At 31.5% G+C, this 18,840-nt stretch overlaps 1 protein-coding gene across 1 annotated transcript; it reads right to left on the bottom strand.

Moving 5' to 3' along the window:
• Positions 1-2,794: 2,794 nt before the first annotated feature.
• LOC123205072 (ERAD-associated E3 ubiquitin-protein ligase HRD1B-like) lies at positions 2,795-8,596 on the bottom strand. Its single transcript, XM_044621887.1, has 8 exons — positions 8,466-8,596; positions 7,567-8,110; positions 6,576-6,752; positions 6,065-6,214; positions 5,773-5,981; positions 4,253-4,403; positions 3,546-3,783; positions 2,795-3,209 (listed from the first exon to the last, which is right to left on the bottom strand). The coding sequence occupies exons 2-8, from the start codon at positions 8,094-8,096 to the stop codon at positions 3,060-3,062; spliced, it is 1,605 nt and encodes a 534-aa protein (XP_044477822.1). The 5' UTR covers positions 8,097-8,110; positions 8,466-8,596; the 3' UTR covers positions 2,795-3,059.
• Between the last annotated feature and the right edge of the window lie 10,244 nt (positions 8,597-18,840).

Genomic DNA, 18,840 nt, shown 5'->3' with positions numbered 1-18,840 from the left:
ATAATGATACGTGTCTTTCATGCTTTACTGCGACAAAGGCTTCGATTGTGGGTCAGTTATATTACTATCCAAATTAACTTTACATATCCATATATTTCCATGCTAAACAATCTTTCTCATAAGGTGAAATTGTTTGAGAATATGTTTGGACCATTAGTGAGGCATTTGCTCCTTAACCTGAGAAATGATACCATTGTTGTCAAGGTACACATCAATCAAATCAATAATGCTCATAACCACACCAAGTTTGCTTACTAACTTATTAATCCAAACTGCCTCTTTGGTTGCATATAATAATGCAATGTACTCAACTTTGATTGTAGAATCAACTACAATGTTTTATTTTGAACTTTTCCAGCTAACCACAACACCATTTAGACAAAACACATAACCAGATTGCAATCTATAGTTATCTTTATCAATGTGGAAACTCGCATCATTATATCGTTTTAGGGGTTGTTTAGTTCCTAATTAAAAAAGATTATCTTAGTAATTTATCTTAGTAATTTATCTTTTATTACTTACATTATTAATATAATCTTTTATTACTTATATTATCTTGTTTGGTTTGATAGAAATAAAATATAACAATAATCTTCTATTACCAATGGTGATGTGTCAGATGATAAAAATGGTAATCTGATTACCACTTCACTTTAGGTATTAAAATATTACCAAGATAATCTTAATTTTATTATAATTATATTCTTATTATTAATTTTGTAGAACAAAAATAACCTCATTTTTAATTAGCATAACAAGTAATATAAAAATCTTTTATTACCTCTGATCAAACACAATATTTATTTATATCTATCAAATTTTTTCAAATAGAGTAATCATTTATACCCAGTAATATTTAAAATTATCTATATTTAAAATTATCTATCTTCAAGATAATTTTTTAATTTTAATAATAAAACATTACCCAAATCAAATGTCTCCTTATAATGAGTTCCTTTTCTCTTCTATTAACTAAGAAAAAATCTTTAGTCCTTATTAAATACTTAATAATGTTCTTAACAGTTGTCTAATGATGTTCACCTAGATTCGATTGATATATATTACATACACTTGAGGCATATGAAATATCAACTCCAATGTATAATATGGCATATATGACAGATACAATTATGGATGCATATGAGATCTTACTCATCTTCACTCCTTGTGTCCAAGGACACGTCTTTAGAGAGTTCTACACCATGAGACATCGAAAGGAATCCTCTCTTGGCCTCTTCCATGATAAATCTCTTTAGCACCTTTTTAACATATGCGCTCTAATTTAGGCCAAACAACTTACACAATTTATCAGAATGTAGATTGTTTGTTTTAGGTGTTTCATAGATAAGCACTTGGATAACCAATCTTTCACCAATTGCAAGTTTAGTTTATCATTTTCAATAATCAATTTGTCATCGATGTACAATACCAAAAATGTTCCTATGCCCTCACTAAGCTTCTTGTATACATAGGCCTATATTCATTTTTATGAAATTGAATGTCTTATGACTTCATTAACAAATACTCTAGGTCTTTGAAACTTGCTTAAGTCCAAAGATAGACCTTTACAACTTACACATCTTACAAACTTGTCCCCTAAGAACGAAACCATCGAGTTGTGTCATGAACACATCCTCTACAAGGTTTCTATTAAGAAAAATTGTTTTGACATTCATCTACTAGATCTCAAAGTAATGATATGCAATAATCGCAAGCAAAATCCTAAAACACTTAAGCATCGCAACCGATGAAAAAGTTTAATCATAGTTTGATGTTATGCTTTTGTTTGAAACCTTTAACAACCATCCATGTTTTTATAGGTATACACATTATCTTTAGCGCCTTTCTTCTTCTTAAAAATCCATTTACACCTTATAAGTTTTATTCTTTCAGGTGGATCCACCAGAGTTCACACTTGATTTTAGTATATGAAATCCATTTTAGATTTTGTGGCTTCTAGCCATTTCGCAAAATCTATACACCAACTTGAGGGACGGTATTGAAGATTACGTATGATTTTTTTAAATATTCTTGAATGATCTCTTGTTGTTATCATTGGATTTCTTCTTGACTGAACAGAAAATTGTTGACTGTAAATTAATTCTATTGATTGTATATTGCACCTATATATTGGATGTAAATCATTGAAAAATGGGATAAGAAAGAAAATCATCTTTCCCTAATAAATTTTAAGTTTTCTATTGTCCAACTCAAGTTTCCTACGTTTGAAAGAAATCTTTAAACTAGTAGCTGTCTTGTCCGACTCAAGTTTCCTATCATACAAATAATTTAGAATCTAAGACAGTTTAAGTTTTCTTTTAGTCATGCATAGCTACCACATTTCGTGCCTAGCTTTGTTGTTCCTCGATTCACTTTCCTACATAGTATTGCAAGTCACCCTCAGCTTGAATTTAGCCCTAGATGACTTAGTTAATTCATACAACTTTCCTATTAGATCAAATAGCATTAGGGGCTCTTCTACTAATTTTGTGCCAAGCCAAATGACAATTTTCTACCTTACATTTGATGAAAGGATAAATTCCTAGTTTGAATGGTTAAAAAATATTTATGTCATTTTATTTAAATATTATAATAGTGTTATAAATAATAGTAATTTTGTCCCCAAATTTATTCTTGGTGCGAAGAACTTCATGTTCATACTTAGAAAACTACTTAAAAGAACAAATTTTTTAAGCACACTTGTTTGAAATTACATTAATTTTTACCAGATAAACAGCTTCTCACGTCACAATGGGTATTTGATGGAGAAGGAACAAGGTGTATGCCATCGTTAGTACTAAACCATCCACATCTTACATCAATGGCGAAAGACGATTTTACATATTGGAAATGTCTCCAGGTTCTGTTTAGTGTAAAAAGGGGGGAAAAAAAAGTGATTCTAACACAACAAAACATTGCTTGAATAAATTAAATTTTCAAGCAAAAACGCCTAGTATTTGTCCTTGTCCCCAATATGTGTTCTCTACATCCAAACTCTTCAAATCTACCTGTAATAAAACTGAAATTCTGCCCAAAAAAAACTATGAAGCTGTCTCTTAATTTTCACAGTGATGACCGCAGTCTGAAACTGACAATGAAGATGAAGCAACAGTCTTTCCTTTGCCATCAAATAATTTAGAAGAATCCTTCTCAGAACTTACCACAGGTTTCGACTTCTGCAGTTGTTGAAGCTGGTCTTGCAAGACCTGTTTGAAAAATTAAGCAAAATAAGGGAAACTAAAAATACCAAAGTAAAATCAAGCTGTTTTATCAGAGACTACAATTTCATATACAAAGTCGATGAAATAAAAAAGAAAAGTTAAAAAAGTAATATCCTAATACAACCAAAATAAACATATCAGCAAATTACAATGACCAAATATAGAATAATATTCATGCCTGTTCATGTATGTCAGACACCCCTATCTCACCATAAGCACATAAAAACACCATTTCGTGTTCAACACCTTGCTTGCTGAAACTTTAGATGCACCAATTAAACGAGAAAACAAAAAATACATAGAATTGGTTCTGGTTGGTACCTCAATCTGGTGCTTGATGAACTTCTGAGCTTCCAATCTTTCTCCAAATGTCACATTAGCACCAGGTGCCTGAAAAGGGACGAAACTCTGTGGAAATTGAGCAAAGGGAAAAAAAACAGATGCCCTAGGATTCTGAAACTGCTGTTGTCCACTGGAAGCTTGTTCACCATGAGATTCCACATTGGTGGAATCACCCGACGGCCTATAGGACTGAGGAAGTACAACATATCCAGGAGAACTGCATACATTATAAGATATTTTTCAGGCTCTTGCTTAATTATCATAGCATTATCACACAGCACAGGAACCAGCAGTTGGACTAGCAAACCAATACTGGGCCACAAACCTGGATCTACTGACACCAAGCAACTGAGACTTTAGACATTTAAAAAGGAAAAATAACGTTAGATATGGGAGTTGAACCCAAACCTTCGAAGATCTAGAAAAACCACTACGCCAATAGGCTAGCTCTAATATTTGACAATTTCAAAAATTCAAGTATTTTTCTGCCTTAGATTCAGAGCAAATAAGATCATAAAATTCACTACAAATTGGGAGACAACCTAGGTTGCAGACTGGTTGGTGTATGTGAGCAAACAATCTTGAGCATTTATGCCACATGTCAAGATCATTCTACACTGCTAAATGGGCAGATAAAAATAGGTTCTCACACGAAACCTTAAAGTAACTACCACGGCAGCACCTACCACACTAGAGAGTTTGGAGATGGATAAACAAAAGATTTCCCATATATTGAAGCAGCCAACGCGGCAGCCTGGAGCCTGGCCTGGTGCTGGCTCAAGTTGTTGTCAGCTGAAGCATCAGCTGAACCCCGGGCAGCCGTTGAAGTGCCCGTACCTGTTGACAGATAGAAACAATCAACCAAATTTTTCTAATCATCAAGTAGTTGGCTTCAGTAAATTAATGCACAAGCAACAGAAATGCTTCCCACTTGGCTAAAATGATTTGCATCATGAAAAAAATGCAACCATCAACCACAAAGATTCAAAGCCCAAAAGATTCACTTATGCACCATGGTAAAGAAAACTGTTTACATTACAAAAATATGACACATTAGTATAGGGTTTTATCATCTAAAAACATAACTCTTGAACAGCTTACAGATGCAGGTCAAGAAAAATGCACATCCTCATTCATAATAAAGATATTACATTAACCTGGTCTATATGATTCTGCTCTAATATTTTACGTGCCAAAGGCAGTCGAATTTAGCAGCTGGGAGAAACCAGCCAATCTATATACAAATTATTCTGATCAATAAACTTTTTGGTCAAGCAAGCATTCTGCATCATTGGTCTGCAATCCTCACAAGAGTAAGGATGATACGTCCTCATATATGTTTATTAAGATTTGATAATATCCTTAGAAGTTTAAAAGCTTATCATCCTTACTCTTGTAAGGATTGCAGACAGAAGCTTTTAAACTTCTAAGGATATTATCAAATAAACATGAATGAGGACATATCATTTGTGGACAGAATCCCCTAGGGAATTAAAATTGTATATACTGATTCTCCAGAGAAAACCAAATAACAAATATTTATACTGTGCTGGATTATTTATCCTCATCCTGCAATTTCATTTCAATTTCAAATCCTTTAGTTGACCAAAATCAAAGATCCTATTCAGTCTAGAAAAGTGTAAGGTGAAGAAAAGGATAGAGTTATTTTTTTCCAAAGCTTTTCTGAGTTCAAAATAGGAGAACATAGTTTACAGTATAATTTATTCATTGTTTCAATACATGGATAACAAAGGAATAACAGGAAAGCACTTTCTAGTACTGTCGTCAGTTCCAAAAATGCATGACTTCAAACAAACCACATTCTTCCATATATGAAGGAGCAAACAAGTATAAGAATTACTTTTAACTTCACATTCTAAATTTTTGCCCAAGCACAACACTAGTTAACATATTCAATAGAGGTTCTTTGTTTTCTATTTCAGCAGTCAATGCCAGCAGCAATAACTAATTAAGAGCATAAAAACCAAGAAAAAAAATCTAAGGCTTCTAATTTTTTTATTTTAGTTATTTACTATTGCAATAACTATTCACTGTGTAAGAAAGACAAATGACTTCCTGCTACAATCAAAACCAAAAATCAGCACCTATAAAAGTAATTAGGATCAGACAGAACGTAATACCGTGATTGATTAACTGATGCAAAACTTACTAGCACCAGATGGAATGTAATACTGGGATTGATTACCTGATTGATGAGCATCTGATCGTGGTCCATGTTGTCCTTCAGCTGTATTTGCCCCACCTTCAGGTGGTACAACCGGAGCTCTGCAAGTAGGACAGGTATGTTGTCGTTCTAACCATGAGCGGAGGCAATGAACATGAAAAAGATGTCCACAAATTAGTTTCTTGGCCGTTGTCATCTCCTCACGGCATATAATGCAGGTTGAATCACTTCTGCATATCCACCAGAAATAGCCATGAACGATCATTTATGTTAATACTATCATAAACTTAATGGTAAATAAATTATAACTCACGCATTAAGCTCTTCAGGGGTAGCATCTGGAAATCGATCGTTCATATTTGAAGTGATCTTCCGATAACGTACAAAATCAGCAAGACGAATTCTGAAATTCCTGAATGTCTCATAAAGCTCTCGTATTAAGTGCAAAGGAACACCATAGGTCCTACAGAAACCAGACCAATTTCAGCCATAAAAAGGATGCAAGAAAAACATAATCTTTACAGATAAGTACTTTAGTCAGACGAAGCAATAATGAACATTTCAGAAAAATCTTATACATAAGCAATATTAAAAAAATTGTGAAAAAACAAATATAACTACATGAAAACACTAAGCCATGGATGTCCATAACTAAAGAATCAAGCACCTTTGGACAAGATTGATTAAAACCTATATCTTGAGCATAATTGAAAAATGTATATATCTCAACCGGTGTGCATCTATTTATGAAGTCCACATGCAATTAATGCATTCTATACAAAAAACAAATTTACGCAAAAAATGAAGCTGCATGAATTACTTACATGAATATCACAAGAAAGAAGCACAGGTACATAGAAAAATGAAGCAAGTCCCGGACAAGTTCCAAGTAGAAGGTGTACACAGCCTTTCTTTCCCATTGTCCTTCCATAAGCATGTCACTCACATAGAAAATATATTTCACAAATATTGACACTGTTGTTGTTGCCAGTATCATGTACCTAAGACAAAAGTTATAGTTATTAGTGCAATGCAAAACAACCAAATAATGCATGCCTTCTTTAACTAAAATTAAAACCTTCCCTTTCCCCATATTATGGGTCATTAATATTTTTTGTTTGTTCCATTGTGTTAATCTGCTTTCAAAATCAACATTAAAATTATTTAACATTTCCAAATTACAGGCTAAATATAATATTTCCCAAATAATCCAAAATAAGCATCAATAACATGTGACTTGATAATATTGTGGTCTTCAAAGAAGACAACATTATGAGAAGGAAAAAATTTATCTAGAGCATAAATCAAACCACCATAGAACAGAATTAAGTAAATTGTTCTAAGGGGAATCTCTAACTTTTATCAGTTGAATTGCCGAGCCCCCAATAACAAAGAAGGCAGGTCCATTTGTCATAGATCAAGTTAACATATTTATAATATAAACCTAAGTAACTATATTATATTTTGGATAAATCAAAAAGGTTGGTTGTCAATTCATGTCATGGTTGTGTTTTCACCAAAACTGGTAGACATTCTCCAACCTTTACTCTGGTAACAACAAGGCAATAAACACTATCTCCCAAATAAAGCAAAGTATAATCTAATATCTATCATGCTTCTTGGTAAAATCAAGCACATAAATGTAAATTACATGGTCACCAAACATCACAAGTATGCACCTATACCAAAAAAGTACCCTTACACATAAAAGGATTATAATATTATTACATTAAGAATCCGCACCTAAAAATTATTAACAACTAATGGTGACAATAAGAAGAACAAACAAAAAATGAATTAGCATAAATAACTTACTCAAATGAAAAAAAGAGAGAAACGGAAGCCTGTCGTGTTTGTATCAAGAACTTAACAGAACTATACAAAAACATAGAATCCAAAAGAAAAAGGAAACCCATAAAAGAAACAATCCTAACATGAGACAACTTGGAGACAGTTGGGGTTGTCTCAATGTACTCCACCCTCTTCTGAGCCAGCCAATGCAAAGCTTTGATCATCAACAATGTAGTAACCATAGCAAGAAATGAAACCGAAAAGTCCTGCCGAAATATAGTAATTGCAAACAGAATCTCCATGATCTCTCTCCTAGACTGCTCATTCAATCTCTCAATCTCCGCTTCCCGGAGTGTGCCAAGGAAAAAACGTTTGATCATTTGCCACAAAACACACATTACCACCAAACCCATATTCAGAAGCAGCACCAAACTGATCTTAGAAGTAGACAAATAAACCATAGCTGGATAAAACTGTTTTCTACTACTAAAAGCATGGTATATAACTGCTATAGCAAGCGTTAAACTACACCCCGCGTACGTTGGCAGCCTCATCTTCGAAACACCCGCTGTCACACATATCATTCAATCAATAAACACATGCTCAATAATAAGTTAACCCAAAATTACACCAGTTCAATTTAAGCAACGTTCTAGAACTAGCTAATCCTCTGTCTGGTTGCCAAGAAATTTAAGTTAAAAAAAATTAAATTAAACCTAAAATTACGGTGTAGACTAAAAATAAATTCATAATATTTTCCACAATCATATTCGTTCATCGTAAAATCTAAGCGAATAATTAGAAAAAAGAATTAAAACACAAAATTCCAAATTTGTTACCAGAGAAACCCTAATTTGAAGGAATTGAAATCGAAATTCTATAAAACCCCTAAGATTAATTAAGAAATTTCAAGAGTTACATACCAGGCTCTGAAAATCTAACTCTTTTGAAGAAAATAGGGGAATTTTTTGAAATTTTAAATTATTTTCTGTTTATGTATTTGCGTTTGGCGTCATCTTTTCCAATGGTAGATTGCCACGTGTGTTTCAGAAACTTCCGGCCAGTTGGATGCTGATTCAGTCTTAAAATCAGATCGATTTTTTGGGTCACGGCCCATGATCTATTCCTCTAATTTGAAGATGGACTTTTCGGCATCCCACTAATAAATAAAAAAAAAAAATCATATTTTATAAATAAATTTATCTTGAAAATTTTATTCTTTTTATTAAATTCTTGAAATTAATTTTAATTTCCTTCTTTTACCAATATTTTTAGTGTTTCATTATTATCTTACAAACCTTAACTTTTTATACTATTCAAATCATTCTTAGAACAAGAGAGTTTCATAGATGAAGATGATTTTTGATAGATTGTATCATATTGATCGGAAGGTTTTAATTGTTTAATTAACCTCCAGAGATAATTTGAATAGTAAAAAATGAGGTTTTACGTATAAAAAAATATGAATTTAAATTTTCTCTTATGACATATCAAAATCAAACTATTAAGGTCATTAGATCCGGAGTTTACCTGCTCAGTGTGGTATATTTGATCACGAAAGTAACGATCCAATTTAAATAGAGTTCCTTGTTACCAAAACAAAATTTTTTTTAATTGTTTCTTCAAATAAAAAAAATTGAGTAGTATTATATGTAAAACTTTGTATAGAAACAATAACGTGTCAATATATGATTATATAATTTAAAATTAAAAATAAAATAACATTCAATTATATAATGATATATCATTATTTATATAAAAAATTATGTATACTATTTATGCACTTAGTTTTTTTTATATATATATTAAAAAGGAGAACTTCTTTTAGTCCATTAGTGGACTCACTAACGAATTCAAGAACCCTCCATTTGGAAACCTTGTATGGTTGTTACGTCTCATTTGCTTCGCACCATTTGTTTGATTATGGTTTAGATACTTTTGACACATTTTTGTTGTTATTTCAATGAAAAAAACAATTTACTCATTTTAGATTATGTATTGAATTATAATAATTCACATGTATGCATGCATCTTCGGAAGACTTTACTTCAAGGAGGAGTGTTACATCAACCTTGGAGATTCTTTTTGTTATTATGTCTTTAAATCTAGTTTCTCCAATATTTGAGATACCTAATTAATTTTCTTATAGACATCCATTTATATTTCATAACCTTTTGATTAACTAGTTTGATAACTAAAGATCAAATCTGATTTTTCTATAGAGAAATCATTTTCATTAGATTGATATGGTTTTAATCCACTATTTTTATTATTTACTCTGATAGGTTGGTTCCTAATTGAAAGATTGATTTATCTCAATAGCATCGTAGCCCTTCATGAGTGCCCCACACTAGTTATCTTTCTAACATCGTAGTTGTCACGCTCAGTTATTATATGTAAAACATGAAAATAGACGAGCGAGTAATAATCACTCAATAAATATGAAATTCTACTTATATTTTATTTCATCCTTATTTGACCCTTAACTTAATCCACCTAAACTTGGTTATCATAAGTGAAATTATGAAAACATGGGCGTGCATCTAAGGATGTATGGTCGCACATCCTTTCAAAAAAAAATTAACATGGCACATTATCCATGACATTTAGATAAATAAGTGTGCACCCTTCATACATAATTGTTCATCAGCTTGAAATTCCATTAAACAAGCTTAAATCAAGTCTTATCCTATGTCGAATTCATATATAGTTAAGAATAGACATAAAATGATAATTTTGCCCTTGAGACATATCTATAGGTTTTACACAAAAAATATGCTAAGGTATTAATGATTAAAATCTGAGTAATATTATGTGCATAACTTTATGTACACATAATAATATGTCATAATGTGATTATGTATTATTTTATTTTTAATTTAAAGTCACTCAATTATATAATAATATGTTATTATTTGTATATAAAGTTATGTTTATTAATTGTGCAAATGGTTTCATTGTTAAATTTAAAGAAATTCTAGTGTGTCTACTAAAATATGATATAAAACAAACAAAATTTAAGAAAAAAATTAAAAGAGATAAGACACGAAATTTTTTACTTGTTCAACCTAATGATTGAAATCCCTTCATCTGCAATGCAATTCTTAACTTATATGACAAAGTATTTCTAAGGTATTTCGTATTTGTGTGAGCTTTTTTATCCCTTATGGAATTCTTCATATATATAGAACTTACTAAGGAGAAATTGTATTCAAATTAACAGAAATTAAAATTTATAATCTTAATATGTTTCCAACTATGTGTTCTTGTTCCAATAGGACTAAAAGGGAATGTTTTTAAGATTAGAAATATCCTGATTAGGATTGTCCTATGTATACGAAATAGGGGAATAGTTGTAGAAAATATTGCACAAGTCCCTCTTTTAGCAAATACATGCTTGCTCTCTTGAGCTAAGGAACTTTCTTGTTTCGATTACTAAATATTTAGATAGGAAACGTATAAAATATGTACGTTCATTAATTAGCATCTAGATGTTTGTCTTGACTCTTTAAACTCATGTAGGAAATAAGTTTCAAATAGAAATCATTTGTGGGTGGGAAGATGCTATATAACACTTATAATAAAAAATTTTATGAAGTGAAACTCATAAATGACTTTATGAATCTAGTCATGAAGCCCAAATCTATATGAAAAAATAATAAAGAAAGATCATAATCAAAGATCATAGTCAATAATTTTTATTCGATCTAATCCTTTGATTTAATCTAATTCAATCTAATTTTGATTCAATATGATTATAATTTAATTTGATTCTAATTTGATATAATCCTGATTTGATTTATGATGTATTATTATTTTTTATTTCATAAGATTAAAATTCTATTTTAGATTACATTATAATATTATATATTATACAATATTTTATCAATAATATTCATCCAATTCACAAATTCTTCATGATTTCAAAGTCTACCACTCAAAAGAGCATTTGATCATTCTTCAATGGCTAGTACATCAACAACACCCAAAACCTCTTCAACATCTTTTACTTCTTCATCAGTTATTACTATGAAAAAACCACATCTCTTTAGTCTATCAATACCTCCACTCAAATTACAATGAAAGTTACTTTATCCAACTACACCTCTTGGCGATTTCAATTTCATGCAATTCACACAGAATTATGATATAATGGGATTCATTGATGGTTCACAATCATATCCACCACCCATAGATTTAGTCAGTCACTTCTTGTGGGTTTGTCAAGATCAATTAATTTTTAGTGTCATTGTTAATTCCACTCTCTAATCTTATTTCGTTCATCGCATTAGCAAAGACATCATAAGATGCTTGGACAACTTTTGCCAATACCTATGTTAAACCATCTTGTGAGAGACTTAACCAATTGAAAAAAGAACTTCACTTTTTAAATAAAGGCACTAGATCAATCATCACTTATATGCTTGTGAGCTTGCTAAACACACCAATAAACAATGAGGATCTTGTGCTAAAAATCCTTGCTAGTATTGATGATAATTACAAGGACCTATGTTCTGCCATTCGTGTTTGAGAAACTCAAATCACCTTTGATAAGTTGCATGAGAAACTCATTAACTATGAGACACAAATCAAGATTGGAACCCAAAAGAAACAAAACTCCATCAACATGCTAGCCTTTACTTACCTTGTCCAAAAATCTCAATCTAAAAATTCATATCAAAATTACCAACATCAATCTCCCTACCATGACCAAACTCACCTATCACCTAAAAACACAACAACTTCTCTTTTGTAAATCCACCAAACCACCAAAATAACAATCCATAACCCTGTCTTGGAAAATGTCAATTTTGTGGTACTTAAGAACACATTACCAAACTTTGCTCAACCTATAAATATATTCCTTGGAATTAAGCTTCACAATATAGTAACCAACCTCGTCAAGCCAATCTTGCTACTTCTTCTGAGACAATGGCTCATTGACTTTGGTGCCTCTTATCATATCACCACTAACCTTTATAATCTTTCTCTCTATACCAACTACCTTGACATTGAAAATGTCATGATCAACGATGGTACAAATATCCCAATTACTCATATTGGTTCTACAACACTTAACTTAAACTCAAAACTTGTTCTTTAAATAATGTTTCTTGTGTTTCTTCCATGAAACATAATCTTATTTTTGCTTTCAATTATGTTCAACTAATAATGTTTCAATCAAATTCTCACACACTTGCTATTCTATAAAGGAACTTTGCACGAGGGAAATACTCTTATAGGTATTTAAAGTGGCATTTACAAGTGGTCGTATCCATCACTAAATCAAACATTGGTTGTAAGTTTTTCCTTTTTCAAAGTGTTTGTTTATCACTGACATCATCATCTTTGTCATCCTTCATCTAACATTCTAATTCATCTTGTTTCAAATAAAAGTTTATTTGTGTCATTCTCTAATTTATCCAAGTTTTCATGTAATTCCTATCATTACAATAAAACTCATAAGTTATCTTTCTCTTCATTATCTCTTACAAGCTCTCATCCATTAAAGGTAATGTACCTTGACGTTTAGATCTCTCCTATCATTTCTACTAAAAGTTCTAAATACTCTATTATATTTATTTATTGTTATACTTGATATACTTGACTATATTATATTGAAAATAAATCTGATGTTTATGATGTTTTCATATGTTTCAAAGCATTAGTAAAAAAAATTTTCAAACATCAAATCAAGATTTTTTACATAGATAATAGTGACGAATATCTATCTCTTAATTTTTTTCTTGCCATAAATGGAGTTTCTCATTGTTAAACCCCTATGTATTTTGATAATGCTAAAAACACAAGTTTGAATATCTAATATTGTCTAAATAATGTGTGAAAAACATTACCAAGTAAACACAAATTGAAAAATACAGAAACAGGATATACCCACTCATGCATCATGACTATATGCCCGTGTATCGAGCTAAAACATGCAGAAAAGTGGTTATGTATCCTTCCTGTGCAGTTTTGGGTAAATTCAACATAGTCAAACCAAATACATGTTTGTGTGTTAAGGACACCCATCTCTCTTGTCCCTTGCTGTCTTTTTATGTCTAAAACATTTTGGAATTTTGAAGGTGCAAGGTAGGATGTTTGTCTTAGAAATAAGGAAACTCGTCTCTCAAGTGGCACATTTGAAAATTTGACCATTGGGAGCTTTGACGAATATTGATCGAGCGTGAAAAGTAAAAAATTGAAGGATACACGCTATGTGTCTCTCAGAGTTTTGCAAAAATTGTTGGTTTTGATGCTCAATAGATATATTCTCCAAATCAATGATCAAATGAGCTATTCTAGCTATTCAAGACTATAAATTGGAGACTTTTTGATGGAGAATAGGTTAGAGATTGCTAATGTAAAAATCTAATACTCATTTCTTCTCTAATTTCTCTCCAAAGCTCATAACTCAAATTCTTGAGAGATGCATTTGTGATCATTTTCTTGTATCAACCTTGTAAAGACATTTACAAATATTATTTTCTATATTCAAACATTTGGGCAAAATTTTGAATAATTATTGTGGTAAGAAGAACTATTGTAAAGAAACGATATCTTTACTAATGAAATTTTAAGTGTGTTACTTAAAGAAGTAAATGTAAAAGACTTGAAAAAGAAAACTCTAAATCATTATAAATTTTGAATATTTCCTTTCTCTACGCTTTTTATTTTATGCATTATATTTATATTATATGTTTTTTTGTTGAAATTGTTTGTGAAATTGTGATTGATTGGAAATTTGTTCAAGATTTTTATTTGGTTACAAAGTTGTAAATAATCTTATTTAGCCCTCTTTATGATTTTTAGCCATTTGAGGTTTTTCACTCATCTCATAACTCCACCATACACACCAAAACCCAATGGGTTCTTTGAACGTTGACATCATCATATTGTTGAGACAGGTCAAATCTTCTATATCATGTACAGATGCCATTTAGTTTTTGGCCTATGCTTTTCATACAACAGTTTATCTTATCAACTGTATATTAATATATAACCTTTCCATGTTATCATCCTTTGAAAAATTATTTGAGCATAAACCAAATTATCTTAAACTAAAAGTGTTTGGTTGTCTTTACTACCTATGGCTTCGTCCTCATGGTTCTCATAAGCTTTCTCCCCGCTTACAACCTGCTATCTTCCTTAGTTATTTCCATTACCTAAAGTGCTCATTTATGGCTTGATCTTCAATTCCACAAAAATTTCATCTTTCTCCATGTCATATTTATTAAGTCTACATTCCTTTTTTTATATCATGATTCTTCTCTTTCTCGTCCCACTAACACCACATTCCAAACTTGGTTTTTTGTACTCATTCAATCTATTAACCCTGTCCAACCCCAATCATCTCCTATTTCCACTTCTACTCCCTAACACTTGTCATATATAAAGTCAATGTCCACATTGGTGTTGAAGTAAAGTAATGATGCTCAAACTTCGTCAAATGCCATTACTAGTCGCTTGCAAGGTATGTCTTACATGTCTACCTTCTTTATCCTCTTGCTCTCTTTCTTCCACTTCTTTTATTGAAACCTTACCATTACCATCATCAACCAACCCTCATGTTCCCTCAAATCACCATCCTAAGCAAACAAGAGCAAAAAATAATAGTCAAAAATTAATCCTTGCCACTATCCACTATCATGCATCTTTTACTCCAACCATACTAACCCAAGTCCTTAAACAATTGGAGTGTTGTGTTGTCATTTTTAATGAGTTCCAAGCACTTCAACATAATAACACATAGAAGTTGGTTTCTTCACATTATCTCAAAATCTAGTGGGATATAAATGAAGTTTTTCACATAAAACAAAATCTAGATAGATTTATAGAATAGTACAAAGCTTGTCTTTTGGTCAAGATTTCATCAATGACCAGGTATGGACTTTCATGAAACCTTTACTCTAGTAATCATACCCACGACAATTCGCTAGTATCATACTCTTTCTAGAGGATGATCTATCAACTAACTCAACATTAACAACGCCTTCCTCTATGACCATCTCAATGAAGATGTTTATATAAGCCAACCCTCTAGTTTCATTGATAAGCAACATCCACATCATGTTTGCCATCTCAAGAAAACTCTTCATGGGCTTTTACAAGGACCATGAGCATGACACAATAAGCTCCACTAATTTTTCCTTTTCATTTGGTTTGTTTACACAAAATCTGACATATCGCAATTTATGTTTCAACAAAATAAGCTAATCATGTATTTATTAATGTATGTGGATGATTTGATTCTTATAGGTAGTGATTGTAACACCCCTCTCTAAATACATACCCCTACTTGAAATATGTACCCGAAGAGACTTGTCAAGTTAAAACTTTCCAACAAGTACACATCGATATAATAAATGCATAATAGTAATTTCAAATCTCACAATTCCAAAAAGTGTTTTTATTAAATCAACAACACAGTAAATCAAACCGATAATAAATGTTTGAAATTCACAAATACAAATCCCAATATGCTTGATTATTCATAAAATAAAACAACATAATAATGGTCTAACATCACAAATGATCGAATTACCCCTCATTTTATGTAACGTCTTATGTTAACTCGTTGGCTCTGTCATCGCCTCGCTACTCCATGATTTTACCGACAAAATCACAAAAGAACATGATAAGTGAAACACACTCAATAAGTAGGTGACCTTTCACTATTATAGACATAATAATAAAACAATAACAAAACTCAAGGTGTTCCATATCCAAGTTAGTTATGGTATTCTATTTGTTACACCAATGTCCCAAATGTCTATCTAAATATCTTGACACTTCGTGCTTACTTCTCAATAGTTGTGTCATCCTAGATGACTAATATCAAATAATGTATATTGACATTTTAAACACCTGATGAAAGCATGTAACATCCCAAATGTTAACTATAAAATGCACTTAGTACACTTGTTGGCTCGGTTTTAGGCTAAGGTCATATAGATAGTCACATGAATTAGCCATGATGCTTTCATAACCACACTGCACATAGCTTGGTGGCAAGACTACACTACACATAACATGGTGGTATCCACACTACACACAACTAAGTGAAAGGTCATATTGCACATAGCTCTATGACAAGTCACATTACACACAACTCGATGAATAAGAGAATATATCATTTTATGTTTTCAACTCAAAATCACTCTTATCTATATCCAACCCATCGTTCAAATTGTCAAGTGCCCCAAAATTTCTTTCATGTTGTCATACACATAGTTAGACACACTTACAATAATCCTATCTCTTGTTGCCTTCGTTAGTGCCTTTCTAGTCATTTTCCACATATACATCCCTTATAAGGTAAAATAGTCATTTCTATAATTATACGCAAGTAATGTTAATGTCATACACATTTCTTTCCAAATTTCCCAATTATACATAGGAATGTATTTAATCCTATATACATGATTATGTGAACTACAAACACAGGCATGCAACTTGAGGCAAGACACATGGTTGTGTGTCCCATACCACATGGGCAACATGGGCATATATCTAATCCCAATCAACACGCTTATGAGTTTTACCTATACTTATTCTCCCTTATATATACATGGTTATGTGTCTATCAACACATGGGTCTGCAACGTCGTTTCTACATATTTCATCCTAAGTTCTTCTACGTTTTCCAGTCATTCAAATTACAAACTATAAACCCTAAATAATTCTACAACATTACTAAATTTCCAGAACATGCCTTGATTCTTGATACACCACAATCAAAATTCCAATAATAACAAACAAGCATGAAAGACCATAATAAATTTTCTTAGCAGTATAAATCAACAAATTAATTTCTAACATAACTAATAATAATCATCCTCAATAATGGGTAGTCTACTTCATTAGTAAAAAGCCACAACAACACAACATTTTTGGCCTTTAAACAATTATAAACCATTGCCTAAATCCATAAAAATCATTTCTTTGACCTAATTGAAAGATAGTTATGTCTATAGTTTCAGTATGCTTGTACATCATGAATAATAATACTCTTTCAATAAACACATTTTGCATAAATCACCTTAATCAATTATAAACAAAAATTTCATAATAAGAAGATTCAAAAGAGCCAAAAGAATCGATCACTATACTTACCTCACTTTTGACAACAAAGTAACTTCTTGACGTGGCAAGGTAATCTTCCAAAAGATCTTCTACGATCTCTCTAGCTTCAAGAGCTCTCAACTATGTATTTTTCTTTTTGGTTTTGCTAAAAATAATGGAGAAATTACTTAGCCAAACACGTCTGAAGCTTTTTTTCTAACTCAAACATATGAAACACAATTGTGTAGGCCACATGTACGAACGTGTATGCCTTTACCCACTAGTGATAGTTTGCAAAATTACCATGAAACTAATACTTATCCAAAATTCAAATGCATTAACCATACATGGGCATATAATCTAATATACACAAACATGCATGTCTTTTAAACTTAGTCAATTTCTTGTGTCATGCAAGAAAAGACTATTTTACCCTTACCAACATACACACAGACATGTGGCCTTTAACACAATTATGCACCTCAAAAATCACACTACATAAAATTATCAACATACATCAAGAGGCAAAAGACCAAAATAAACTTGGACGTACTAGTGAGTGTTACAATGATGATGGACTTCTTCGCAAATTCACCAATTAACATTTTGCAAAATTTTCAATAAAAGATCTTAGCAAACTATCCTATTTTTTCGGAGTTGAAGTTTTCCCCACCAAACATGGTATCATATTATCTCAACAAAAATACATTCAAGATCTTTTGGACAAAACAAAAATTCTTGAGGCTAAGGACACCATTACACCTATGTCTCCCAATATTATACCAACATTGTTTGATAAGACATCTCTAATTGATCGTACTCAATTTTGTTTTTTGGTAGGTGCATTACAATGTCTCTTTAACATGTCCATACATTGCCTTCACAATTAATAAATTATCTTAGTTCATGAACTGTTTCACTACTTAACACTAGTTTATTGTCAAATAGTTGTTTTGATGTCTTTGTGGCATGACTACACATGGGTTGGTTCTTTACACCTATGTCTCCCAATATTGTACAACATTATTTAAGAAAACATCTCTAATTGATCCTACTTAATTTTGTTTTCTGGTAGGTGCATTGCAATATCTCTTTAGCATGTCCATACATTGCCTTTACTATTAATAAATCACCTTAGTTCATAAATTGTCCTACTACTCAACACTAGTTTGTTGTCAAATAGTTAATTTGGCGTCTTTGTGGCATGACTACATATGGGTTGTCCCTTTATAG

The sequence above is a fragment of the Mangifera indica genome, unplaced genomic scaffold, assembly GCF_011075055.1.
Source record: "Mangifera indica cultivar Alphonso unplaced genomic scaffold, CATAS_Mindica_2.1 Un_0001, whole genome shotgun sequence".
NCBI classification, from domain to species: domain Eukaryota; kingdom Viridiplantae; phylum Streptophyta; class Magnoliopsida; order Sapindales; family Anacardiaceae; genus Mangifera; species Mangifera indica.
The sequence above is the reverse complement of the archived record's forward strand: the minus strand, read 5'-3'. Positions and strand labels throughout refer to the sequence as shown.

Coding starts and splice junctions, on each gene's coding strand:
- LOC123205072 (XM_044621887.1), bottom strand. CDS start 8,096: ATGAGGCTGCCAACGTACGCGGGGTGTAGTTTAACGCTTGCTATAGCA. Junction 4,404..5,772: donor ATCAGATGCTCATCAATCAG/GTAATCAATCCC, acceptor ATCTGTCAACAG/GTACGGGCACTTCAACGGCT. Junction 3,784..4,252: donor TCTCCAAACTCTCTAGTGTG/GTAGGTGCTGCC, acceptor TAATGTATGCAG/TTCTCCTGGATATGTTGTAC.